General features: G+C 51.4%; 1 protein-coding gene across 1 annotated transcript in view; it reads right to left on the bottom strand.

The window, feature by feature from the left end:
- The window catches only part of Fbxw8 (F-box and WD repeat domain containing 8), an 88,905-nt gene extending 75,917 nt beyond the window's left edge, over positions 1-12,988 (bottom strand). The window contains exons 1-2 of the mRNA XM_051161623.1: positions 12,603-12,988; positions 2,119-2,223 (exon numbers count right to left, since the gene is read on the bottom strand). Of these exons, the coding sequence (XP_051017580.1) occupies positions 2,119-2,223; positions 12,603-12,914 (417 nt within the window). The 5' untranslated portion in view covers positions 12,915-12,988. The remainder of the gene's footprint in view (positions 1-2,118; positions 2,224-12,602) is intronic.
- Positions 12,989-13,254: the final 266 nt, after the last annotated feature.

The raw sequence follows: 13,254 nt of genomic DNA, 5'->3' as shown, positions 1-13,254 counted from the left end.
CCTCTCCTGAAGTACAGCCCACTGTATCACAGGGGACCTCTTCTACCTGACCGTGATAAGATCTCTGGTCCACATGGCTCTCCACAAAATGGGAGAGCAGAACATGGATGTGAAAGCAGTGTTCCTTCGATAACATCCCGCACATACACAAGAAAGTAGATCAGAGCATCTAGTGCCGACTGTGCAGGGCGGGGCTGCAGAAGCCGTGCCCAGGCTCCAGCCCTGGCATCAGGCCGATCTAGCTCTGCCCTCATCCTCCAGGAGCAGAACCAGCGTGTGAGCTGGAAAACAACGAACCCAATTCCAGGAGGGAGACGACAGCATTCGTACTCTTCAGCCACGCACAGTTCTGGTGCCACTTACACTCTGGCAGGGTTTTCAGAGTGAGTTTGTATTTCACTGATTTTATCAGTTCCTATAGAAACACTGCATCGAGAACACGTGCCAGCGCCTCTACTTAAATGACACTGCTGTGATCACATACCAACGGCACTCAGCATCTTCAGGTAAGTGACAAAGTGGACAGTTCATAGAAAAGCCCAACCCAGGGACTGCCTCTGGTGATGTGTGCAGTTTTGAGTGTGAACAGGATGCTGGATGTGGAACTGCACCAAGTGCTTTTTCTGGATCCATTGACATGATGACACAACTTCTGACTTACACGAGTCATGTTGACCACATTTACACAGTCCCATTGGATCATTTTCCTTTTTGCTCTGATGGGTTTAAACCCTGGGCCGCATGCTAAGCAGGCACTCTACCACTGAGTGACATCATTAGCCAAATGCAACATTGTTTTTCTTACTGGTGGTGGCACTAGGGGTCAAAGTCACTGCTTTGAGCACTCAGTTATAATGGACATATAAATTTTGACAACTGAAAAATAAACAAAAATAAAAGGGAAAAAGTAATTTAATCATTTGCTTGTGGCCAAAAAGATGAGAGCAATCTTTAGGGCATAAATCCTGCCTCCCAGTGTATACCTGGCCAGAAATATGGACCACTGGCCTACCCCAGACCTCCATGGCATCTTGTTGCAGAAAGAACACTGTCCACTGAGCTGACAGCTGTCACTATCACCAGGGCAGCTGCGACCACCAGCAGGAGCCTGATTTGGCCTGCTGACCTCCCTCAGGCACAGTGTGGTGGAGACGATCACTGGACCCTCACTGGACAGTCCTCCCCCTCCACCTCCCAGCCTTGAGTATGTAATTCTGCCCTAACGGGGAGTCTCCAGGGAGCTGGCATATTAACAGTGGGAGCTTAGCTGAAGGGGGGACTCCACCTATGCAGCTGGGGTACACATCTATGCTGGGGTGTGGCTGCTTTGGGGTCCTCTATACTTTAGGGGTTTATCCCCACCCATGCTCTGTAAGGAAGCCCAATAGACTCACTGGCTCCCCAGGTGACATTTCGGTGGAACTGGACTTGGGGAGATATTTGTTTATGTCTCCCCAGGGAAAGGGTTCCCACAGCACCCGTACAGACAACCAAGCAAGCCAACGTCCCACTCCATGGGCATATGCTCCAGAGCTAACAGGACGTGGGTGACACTCCTGGGCACTTCCCTCAACGTGTCTTTGCACTCATCTCAGAGTATAATTGCCACTCAAAGGGCGACTTCACCCATCTGACCCTGGGCTGACCCTCAGCGGCCACCCTAATGACTAGTCTGATTTAAGGGCTGCATCTTTGTGCTAACACATATGATATATTAACACAGGCTAGCTCAATGCAGGCAGAGCCCAGGGTTTCAGCCATAACTGAAGCCTGGTGCAGAAGACAGTCCCCAGACGGTATGCATCGCGTGGGAATGAAGTTCCAGGCAGCTTTTTTTTTTTGTTTTTTGTTTTTTGTTTGTTTTTCGAGACAGGGTTTCTCTGTGTAGCCTTGGCCATCCTGGACTCACTTTGTAGATCAGGCTGGCCTCGAACTCACAGCGATCCGCCTGCCTCTGCCTCCCGAGTGCTGGGATTAAAGGCGTGTGCCACCACGCCCGGCCAGGCAGCCTTTCTTTAGGAAAGCTGCTGTGCAATTCATCAACTCTGGCAACTGTGTGTGGGGCTCCCGCACTCAGTCAGAGCTGGGGACCCTTGGACATGTGTCAGCAGCACTTACCTGAGCGCAGCGCCCCAGTTCTCTTCTGTTCAGATACTGAAATATATTGATTGCCAGTTCATAAGGCAGCTGGACATCAAAGAAGGGTACCTCATCCATCTCGTCCTGTGGAGAAAGAAGAAAGGGGCTGAGGGCAGCCTATGCTTCCAGGCCTTTCACCCCCTGGACAGTCCTGAGGTGACCAGAGCTGGGGCTGTTTCAGGGAGAATCTGAAGCAGGGGCCTCTGGCCCCCACATCTACCTTCCTCTCAGTCACTGTGAAATCCATGTGACTATTTCCCAGGATGCTGCGGAAGGAGTAGCCTCGGAAACCTCCTGACTGGTAAGGGAAGGTGAGGCATCAGGTACTCAAGAAAGCCAGCCTAGGCCAGGGAGGACACCATCCCCGAAGGACAACCAAGCTTCCCCAGCACAGGCAGTGGCGGTGGGGGTGGGGGGCAGCTGGAGAAGCACTGACTGAGTCACTAACATATTTTCATGGGGAAAGAAGAGCAAGGTGGAGGCTGCTCTGCTGGAGATGCAGGCCCACTTCTCCTCAGGGTTTCCTAAGCTCTTGGAGCTCACAGTGCTTAACCTGCGCTAGCCAGTACAAACAAAGCAGTTCTCAGTGCTGTTTATTAATGCACAGCAACAAGAGCTCTCCCGCCCTAGGGTAAGCAATCCGAGATGAGGTAAAGGCTTCGGCTGAAAGATAAGGTCATGCGGATTGTGGCACACACAAGAATCCAAGGGAGGATGGGAAGTCCAAGGGTGACAATGAAGGCCCTCAGGCCCACCTGCCAGCCATGTCTGTGGCCGTGCTTCTCAGCGGCAGCGTGGCCTTTGTCCTCACAGACTAAGCTGGGAAAACATACTTTAATAAGCTCTGGCTGACATCACTGACTTGCTGGCTGGAAGCAAGTTGCTAATTCACCTCTCACTACAAGTTTCCACACCATGACGCAGCCACCTCAGAAAACGGTGTCGGCAGCACTAAGGAGTGTGAGCCTTTCAAGACTGAGGCTAAAGAACGCTCGAGAATCATGTCACTCACTAGGAGTCTCACGACTGAAGGAGGAAACAAGGTATTTGGCTGCAAAGATAGAGTGAGGCTACTAAATTCATAGCCAAAAAGGCTCTCCAGGGAAAGGACACTGAGCGGTCTCTGTGGGCAGAATGTTCAGTCAGTGGAAGGAAACACAGAAAAACAGGAAAAAATCTGCAAGGATAAGTGGGAGGTGCGGGTCCTGCCTAAGGAAACAAAGCTGCCGGAACTCATGTCAGGCCAGGTCCTTGCCTACAATGACTGCCTTCACTCATCAGTGAGGAGCTCCACTGCCAACCAGATGCAACTAGAGACACCCCAACCCCTGTGGGAGTCACTGCTGGTCCATGACCTGGCAGGCTCACACAAGGTGAGAGGCTATCATTCACAAAGCCACCCCAGATGCCCTCCTGCCTTTCCTTCTACAGTTACTGTATCTGCAGAAGCCAAGAGGACCACTTTAGCCACATGGTAAAGAAACAAGAAGAAAAAGTCCCTGTATCCTCACACAACCAAAGGAAGGGCAGGGGGAGGCTGAGCGAGACAGGGGGAGGCAGAGCGAGGCGTGCTCTATTCCCTGTGGGCTCCTTTATGATAGGCCACACTACAAGCTGGTCTTGAGATGCCATCTTTTGCTTCTGTTCTGGGCAGAAGTCACAGTCACCCACCAAATGCGTATGTCATTGGCCAATTTCCCATATTCATGATGGAAGACAGTCCCTCTGGGAAAGCATGACCCCACCCTCCCACTGTTCTCCCTGACCCCAGCCTCAGTTCTGGGGAGCACAACCTGGAGGCTCCAAGATCGCAAATGATCAGCCAAGTATCCAGACTGAAGGTATGCAGGCTTCCTGTCTAATGCCCTCGGGATACCTGCCCAAGGACCACAGAGAGCTGTCCTGCAGAGAACAGGTGCAAGCCCTGGTGCTCTGCACACAGAGACCGGGCATCACTCTCCTTAAGGACATGCCAGCCCCTCTTCTCTTTCTTATGCTCTAGATCTCCAAGTCAGTCACCTGTTGGTGACTCACTGGCCTGTAACTTACGCACTACAGCAGAGACAGTCCCAGCAGTAACAAGAGGACTACAGAGTGAGGCTAAGTCCATCAGTGGAGGAGCCACACAGCACACCTAACAGCATCGCCACCCCTAAAGGGCACCTAACCACTCTGGAAGGTTTGCTGTGGTGCGTGGGGAAAAAAGATGAAACCCACCAGGCGGCAATGACCAACAGCATTGTTGGGGCCACCACACCAACAGTCAGTCAGCCTGCGGCAGGCCGTTTATAGGATCTGGAGGCCAGCCACTGTTGGCAGGCTGAACTGTAAGAATGTAAACTGTGCCATTCTTAGGATTACCTCTGAACTCTCCCATGACTGACAATATCAGTTCCAAACACTCTAAGTCCCCTCCCGACTTCCATGTGGCTGAGCTTCTCTGTTCCCACCACTGGTTAGGAAATGGCGGGAGGGAAAGGAGGGCAGTCAGCAAAGGAGCACTGGCAGCTCACGACACATGGGGACTTTCCTGCTGCAGTCTGTATTGATGGTGCAGGATCACTCCAATCCTCCCAGGCGAGACAGCAAGCTGCCTACCACTGGTTCACAGCTAAGCCCCTCCTAGACTCCACCTTAGGCCAGCGGGGCTGCCTCACCAAAGCACTAACCCTCCAGAGACTAGTGTGCATTGAGTACAAAGGCCACTCGCCTCAACTCTGACCTGAACAGCCAAGCCACACGTGATTCTGCGGCTAGGAGTGGCCTCTGACAAGTAGAGCCTTCCCCAGTCAGCCAGCAAGGGAGGCCAAGCAGTCCCATGCAGAGTAAAGCGTCCCCAAGAGTTCTTGGTGCATAGCTGCAGAGCGCCAGACACCTCTTTCCAACACCCACTGAGGTGCTATGTGAGCATGCAGGTAAGAATAACCCTCCAACAGAGGGAACAGTGGTAAATTGTTGTTTATAGCTTACCACATGGCCAACACCTCATCAGAGACCACCCTACAAGCTTGGTCAACGCTGCGACAGGGCCTGGCAGACCTGAAAGACCTGGCCCAAGCTGTATGTAGCTCGGCAACTACTCAAGCACTCGCTCAGCTGCTGCGGAGGTCTCCTGTGATGACAGGCAGCCATTCCTCCCACGGTGCACAGTGAACGTATGGAGCACACAGCCGCCAGCCAGCAGTCATGAGACTCACCAGACAACCCCGTGACAAACAGACAACACGGATGTTCTCAGGAAGGAAGGCACAGAAACACTAAAGGCTAAATGACACTGCAGAACATCGGCTGACCCAGAGTGACAGGAAGCTTGCCAAGCTTAGGCTCTAGACAAAGGGAAGCGCCTCGCTGCTGACAATGTACCTTTACGACTTTCACCATGGTGCCGTGGACGGATCTCTACCCCTCAGTGACTCGCTTGACACTGAAATCACATGTGACATTGTTTGTTTTAATGTTCAGGGCACCTCGCAGAAACCAGTGCCCCCAAATTCCATGGGCACGGCTCACAGCTCTTTCTCGGGGCTTCGTTGTGCATGTTACATCTTGAGAGCCATGGCCCTAAATCATGGACGGATAGGAAAATCCAGGGAAGAGCACACAAAGGAGTTGTGTTACGGCTAAGGTCAGTGAGTACTGGATTTTCCCAAAGTCTACTGGATTCACTCCAAAAATGCTGAGACAAACTGTGAAGGGATCTGTCCCCAGAGAGGATGATCTGTCCTCCGTGTGCCCAGCTCCATAAATGGACAGTCTTTGTGCCATCAGCTTAGAAACTTAATCTGCCTTCTCTTGTTTAGGAGAAGAAGGGGTAATTCCTAAGAGCCAAATTGCTGCAGAGGGAAGAAACCAAATCACTGCATTTCCCAACACGTATCTCTGGGGCGACCGCCACTCAGGCGCTCCCGAGGTGGTGTTTAAACAGATCTGCAGCCGCCTCTATTGACCCTGGGATGGAGAGGCCTGCTGTATGCAGGGCTTATCTCAACCCCCACAGACTGCACAGTCCCACCGCAGGAGTGGATGGTGTCCAGTTTCACTTGTGGCTTGAGAAAGTAAGCAGGTAGATTAGGGAAAGTCTCAAACACTCGAAATAGGCACCTATTCTGTCTTGAAATACCTTTCCCTGCACAAACAAACAGGAATTCAAAGCACACCAAATACCAAGAGTAGCAGCCTTGCCACCAACTCCATATGCTTCCATATTCTGTAGTTCCTTGATATCAGTACAGGAGGCACACTACCCAGCTTAAATTAATGTATGTGTAAAACCCTGTCAGCTCAGGGCCATGCCCAGTGCTGGGGGAAGGGAGATGCTATTAGCAAACGTATGAGAAAAGGCCTCTACATTGCAGGAGGTAAATCTTTTATGGAGATAAGTCATCACATATAAACCAGAATAAACACACGAGATAGTCCCTGAGGTATCTCAGGCTTGTTAGTAAGTCAGCTGCTTAGCGCTCAGGAAGTCTTCCTCTTTCTCTGCTATAAAGGAGGTTAAGTTCCCAAGCAGTCCACAAAAAGTCCATTTCTCTTTTTATATCAAACCTAGTCCCAAGCCCAGCTATGAGGATAAGCAGGAGTATTCAATAAAGATGTGGACAGACAACCTCTACCTACACAAGCTAACCTGCCCAGATGCACACTGCCCGTGCCTGGAAAGGACATGGCAGTGAAGGAAGTCTGTGCTCTCAGAGCTCAGCTGAGTCAAAGCTGGGATGGGAGACTCAGGAGCTGGGCTGGACAGAAGGCAGGGGAGGAGCTCTCAGGAAGAGAGTGGTTCAGGAAGGGCTGGACCTCATCTGTGAGTCTGTTTGGTCAAGAGGCCACACACATAGGCGATGGCACAATCCCACCATCTGGATCTGCTACAGAACTTGTGGAGCTTGGTGTGAAAACAAGTATGCTAGGGTTCCTAAGTCAAAAGAATTTTAATAATTGCAGGGCTACACAGAGAGACCCTATCTCAAAACTAATAAAAATAAAACAGTAATTATAATAATTGCATGGGCTGGAGAGATGGCTCAGTGGTTAAGAACAACTAACTGCTTTTGCAGAGGACCCAAGTTCAATTCCCAGCACCCATGTCAGCTAGCTTACAACCTCCTGCAACTCCAGCTCCAGGGAATCTGGTGCTAGGCTACCACTGTGCACAGACTGACATATAGACACACACAGATCCTGTCACACAGAGAAGAACTGCGAGCAGTAAACTAAGTGCAGAGTGTCACCTGTGAGACCACTCAGCTTGCAGACTCACAGAGGCACAGGCACCAGAGAATCTCTGCCAGCCCTTCCCCAAGTCCTCTACGAACTACTCAACCTTCCAGAAAGCCTTGTGGGGCGGCTCTGGGTAAGACCGAGCCCCGCTCCTCAAAGACACTCTCCACTCTGTCTAGGTTTTCTTCTCTCCAGAGCACTTGTTTACCCAGCAAGTATCTACCCAAACAGGACAGACTTTCTCTGTTGTGCGCATTGCTGTAGCCTCAGAGCTTAGACTCGTGCCTGGTGCTAGCAAGCCAGTCAATCAACAGTGTGGACTGAGAAGTAGATGCATGAATGGATGGATGAATACCATTCCTCTTCAAGAAGCAGAACCTCCCAGTAAAGATATTCAAACTTGTTTTAGTCAATGCACACACGCATCATGGAAAAAGGCCCCAAACAAAGGCCTGCTAGTTCATGAATAACACTTTTTAAATGAATGGCACTGAGAAGAACATTTTAGTCAGAAGAAAAGAGAAGTTTGGACTGGAGGGATCAGAGAGAGAGAGTTAACACAGCAGAGGGAACCAAACTGAGCCTTAATAGGAAAGAAGGAGACAGCAGAGGCAGGGGAGTTGCTCCAGCTCAGTTGACCAATGAGTGCAGCACACCAGGAGAGAAGCAACTAGGTGGCAGCAGGGTCTGAGTCTGAGTTTGGGAGCCCCAGAGCCCTTATGCATGCTGGCCTGCTTCCACACCATCATTCTCACAGTTGAGAAGCTGGCGAGGCCAGAGTCCACTCTGGACACCGCTGACTCCCCAGCTCTAGCTCAACCGTGAGTACAGACTTGTGGACGAACAGGGCTGAGCACTGGACACAGAGCTGGACAAATCTCAACCAGTAACTAGCTCAAGATTGCTCAAATGACCCAGTCTGGACCACTAAGAACACAGCTTCAGCTGTGCACCACAGAACAGGTGCTGTGCTCTCCCAGCACTACCGTGCTGGCAGACCATAAGGCTGCAGCTGCTAGCCGTCTTCTCCTCAAGAAGGGACAGCCTGCTGTGGGGAAAGCCAGCAGACAAGCAGGACTGAGGCAAGAGGTCACAGCTGGGTTACACCAGTGCCCAGAATGAGCATCACCTCCTGGAATGGTTTCGTGGATCAACAGATCTCAGTGTATGTTTTCAGGCCAGTTAGAGTCTGACATCTGTGTCTTTGTTGGTCAGATGCGATACACTACCTAAACAAAATCTGACCAAGCGACTCTCTGTCACAAGCCTGTTCTAAAGAAGCTTACATAAGCACACCTGAAATGCCTCCACTGCCCACAAGGAACCTGGCTTTGGAGAGGGGTATGAAAGACAGTGTCTACTGCCTCTGGAATTCTGGCCAGGGTGTGCCATCCCTTGTACTGGCCAATCCAACACTGCCAACTGCCAGTGTAGTATTCACAAGCCTCTCCCATAAGTAAGAAAGCTAAGTGCTCCTATGCAAAGGCTCGGGTGAGAAGGCAAGGCTGCACAGAAGGCACGCCAGTTTCTCTTCAGCTGTGCTTGTCCATCAAAGGTTCTGGCCTATGTCCGTCCAAAGACACTGGTGCAGCTGGGCCGAGTGGACAGCGACTCTTCTCTTGGTTGCCCTCGCGCTGGTGATACTGCAGTGGAGACAACACCAAAACCACGACAGGGGCTGGGAGTGTGGCTCAGTCAGAAGAGTGCTTACCTAACAAGCCCTGGGTCAGCCCACAGTACAAGAAACTAATCCTGCCCTGGGGGAGGCAGTGGCTGGAGAACCAGAAGTCCAAGACCACTGTCAGCTGCAGCATATTCAAAGCCAGCCAGAGCTACAGGAGCCCATCTCAATCAACAGAGGCCCCGAGTGTGGCACTGCTGCTAAGGTGTGGGCCGTGGGCAGGAGACAGAACTAGCTGGAGGTTTGCACTCGGTGCTTCGGCTGCATTAGGATCTCAGGGGACTCCACTTTCCTTCCCAGGAGTTACTCCTGAGTTAAAAACTCCAGACAAGCACACGATAAACAGATCCTGCAGCACAGACCCTTGCAGTTCTGGCATTTAAAACATCATTGCCTCTGTTGTATCCATTCCCAACAAGCAGGAATGGGAAGTCTGTGGGGTAGATTGCTCTAATGATGGCCTGCATGCCCACAACCGTGTAACTCCACTCCTGAGCAAAACCCAAAAACCACATGTCCACATCCCAAAAGACAGACATACAGAATGTCCCCCAACAGCACTGCAATGCCAAAACAGCTAACCCAGCTACTCAGGGTTATCACAGTGTTGGATGACAGCAGCATCAGGTCCATGCCACAGGACCAACCCATCCATAATGCTCTTCACAAGAACTCAAACTAAAGCTTCCTGATGCCACTGCAGAAGTGTCAGAAGAGGGGGCGTGGTCAAGCCACTGGAGCAAGGGGCAGACAGGCTGGGAGGCCAGTCCTATGAGCAGGTGTTTTGGATGTGTGTATATGCACACTCTAGAGAAGGCATGGAGCTGTGCAGTTAAGGTATGTACACTTCAAGGTGTGACTAATAAAAACAAACAAACAAAAACCCCAAAACTCTAACATGTATCATGTAAAAAAACAAAAAACAAAACCCCACTTCTGCCCAACACAGCAGCCACATCTTTGATCCCAGAATTGGCAGAAGGACTTCTGAGTTAGAAGCCAGGCTGACCTACAGAGTGACACCTGTGTGGTGGGTTAAATGAGAATGGCCCCTGCTGGCTCATATGTTTGAATACTTGGTCCCCAGTTAGTAGAACTGTTTGGGAAGGATTAGGAGGTGTGGCCTTGCAGGAGGAGGTGTGGCCTTGCAGGAGGAGGTGTGGCCTTGCAGGAGGAGGTGTGGCCTTGCAGGAGGAGAGGGTGGGCTTTGAGGTATCAAAAGCCCACAGTCACTTTCTCTCTGCCTGTTGTCGGCTGATGAGGATGTAACAGCTCTCAGCTACTGTTCTAGCACCATGCCAGTCTGCTTCCCACCACGATAGTTACGGACTAAACCTCTAGAGCTGTAAGCAAGCCACCAATTAAACGCTTTCTTTTATAGGAGTTGCCTTGGTCACAGTGCCTTTTCACAGCAGTATAACTAAGATATCCTGGGGTTTTGGTGTTTTGGCTTGGTTTGGCTGGTGTGTGTGTGTGTGTGTGTGTGTGTGTGTGTGTGTGTGTGTGTGTGAAACAGAGTTTCTCTGGCTGTCGTGGACTCATTTTGTAGACCAGGCTGGCCTTAAACACAGAGATCCTCCTGGTTCTGCCTCCCCCAGGGCAGGATTAGTTTCTTGTACTGTGGGCTGACCCAGGGCTCGTTAGGTCAGCACTCTTCTGACTGAGCCACACTCCCAGCCCCTGTCGTGGTTTTGGTGTTGTCCCCACTGCAGTATCACCAGCTCGAGGGCAACCAACAGAAGAGCCGCCGTCCACTCAGCCCAGCTGCATCAGTGTCTCTGGACAGACATAGGCCAGAAGCTTTGATGGACAAGCAACCCTGTGGGATGCTGCTTGAGTGTGAGGCCTGAAAAGTCTTACGTATAGAATTTAGGGTCTATCTTACTCAGGGTTTCTACTGCTATGATACCATGACCCAAAGTAAGTCGGGGGTGAAAAGGGTTTACTTAGCTTATGCTTTTACATCGCAGTCCATCATTGCAAAAACTCAGCACAGGAACCAGGGGGCAGGAACTGATGCAGAGGCCATGGAGGGGTGCTGCTCACTGGCTTGCTCCCCATGGCTTGCTCAGCCTGCTTTCTTATACAACCCAGGGCCACCAGTCCATAGGTGGTCCCACCCACAATGAGCGGGGCCCTCCCGCATCAATCACTAATTAAGAAAACGCCCTACAGGTTTGCCCACAGCTCGATCCTAGAAAGGCATTTTCTCAACTGAGGCTCCTTCCTCGGCAGTAACTCTAGCTTGTGTCCAGTTGACAAAAAACTGGCCAGCACAGGGGCCAACAGAGGCTACACAGCTGAGAATATCCAAATCCCAACATACCCAAATCAAACATCCAATGTGCAGATTCCTGGGTTGCTTGTTTAGCAGATCCGAGGGTGCCTCAGAAACCTACGTATCACTAAGGCCTACTAGGAGGCTGACCCAAGCTTCACCTGGTGAAGTTAAAATACAGAAATCCAAATTTAATCCCCAGAATTTATCAGCTGGGTAATCCTGGACACACTGCAGAAAATGTTGTCTTTGAGTCCCTCCATTTGTAAAAAGGAATTAGTATCTACCTCATATTATGGCCATTTTAAAAATCAAATCAGAGCACAAGACAAGACACTTGGTTAAAAGGGGAAATGTACTTTAAACTCAAAGCAGAAGCTACTAGTATTATTTAAAGAAAACTGTCCGTTGCATAAAATTACCCGTTTTAAAAATTGTGTGTGTGTGTTGTTTGTACTCGTGTGTGCAAGTGCCCATGGAAGCCTGAGACATTAAATCTCCTGAAATTGGACTTTCGGGAGGTCGTGCGCCACCAGGCATGCGTACTAGGAACCCAACTCTGGAAGAGCGGGTGGTGCTCCTAACTACGCAGCTGCCTCTCCAGCTCTATCGCGTTTTTTCTCTAAACAACATCCACTCACTGGAATGCTGCGGAGATGAAGCCATTAAATCCTTCTATTCTGGCCTCACCCTTAACCTGCAAGCCAGGGATCCGTGTCAGGGGGTCTTGACTGGATTCTCCCGCCTTGGTAAAGGAGGCTGGAGAAGGAGCTTTCGACCCATGCCCCCTAAAGGCTAAGAACCTCCGCAAGATACTGACCAAAGGATTCTTCGACGTAGTCCTTTCATTTTCTTCTTCTTCTTCTTTTTTTTTTTTTTTCCCCTTAATTTAGGTTAACACGTTGTTAGGAAAATCAAATAATACAGAGATAGGTGAATATAAATTCCGTCCTGTGCTCCGACCTTCCTCTCCAAAGTCAACTTTTCTTACAAGTTTAAGAACGTTTCTAGCGCAGGATTTCTCAAACTCACCACGTAGCCCTTTTTTGGAGGCGGGGGGCGGGGGGGCTGCGGTGGACTGTCTTGAGCACTGCTGTTCGCGATCCTGCAAGCTCAAGAGTGGGCACACACTTTACTCTCAACACCCCAAAATGTCTGCAGGCAAAGCTCCCAGCGGAGAACCAATGCTTTCAAGGACTCTGGAAGGATCGCTGCTGTGCCTCTCGCCCCCCCCCCCACGCCCCCGTCCCGTTGGGCGGGCTACATCTGGCCCCGGACACTCACCAAGTCTCGGATGAGCTGGTCCACCAGCGGCTCGGGCTCCGCGGCTTCGCGGTCCGGGGGTGAACGAGAGCGGCTGGACGCATCCCTCCTGTCGGCCCGGCCGGGCCTAGACGCCGGGGGTCGGCCCGCGCCCTCTAGCAGACCCTGCGCCAGCGCCAGGTAACCCGAGGCCGGCTCGCCACGCGCCCCCGCCTCGGGCCTCCGCGCCCGCCGTTCCCCAGCCTCGAGTCTCCGCCGCCGCCTCAGAGCCTGCGACTGCGCCAGCTCCTCCTGCCAGCGCCGGCGGAACTCCTCCAGGCTGTGTTCGTCCATGCTCGACGATCCTGGGCCTACGCGTCAGCCAGGAGGGCCAGCTGCAGATGGACCGTCCGTTAGCCGGAAGTGTCCGACGTTGACCGGAAACTTTCGGGAACGCGGCTCTTCGGTTCCGGGCGGCCCCGCCCCTCCTCTGCCTAATTTTTGCCACCTTCGCACCAAGCAAGCAAGCTCTTTTCCTTTGTCCAGCAAACCTGCTTTAAATGGCTGCTATATACGTGATGCAAAGGTAGAATTTTTTAATGTAGTGAGTTTTTAATTGCATTTTATTGGTTTAGGACGTGTGTGTGTGTGTGTGTGTGTGTGTGTGTGTGTGTGTGTGTGTGTAAGTGTGTGT

This window comes from Acomys russatus, chromosome 19, assembly GCF_903995435.1.
Source record: "Acomys russatus chromosome 19, mAcoRus1.1, whole genome shotgun sequence".
NCBI classification, from domain to species: Eukaryota; Metazoa; Chordata; class Mammalia; order Rodentia; family Muridae; genus Acomys; species Acomys russatus.
Note: the sequence above shows the minus strand (reverse complement) of the source record. Positions and strands in the feature narration are given on the sequence as shown.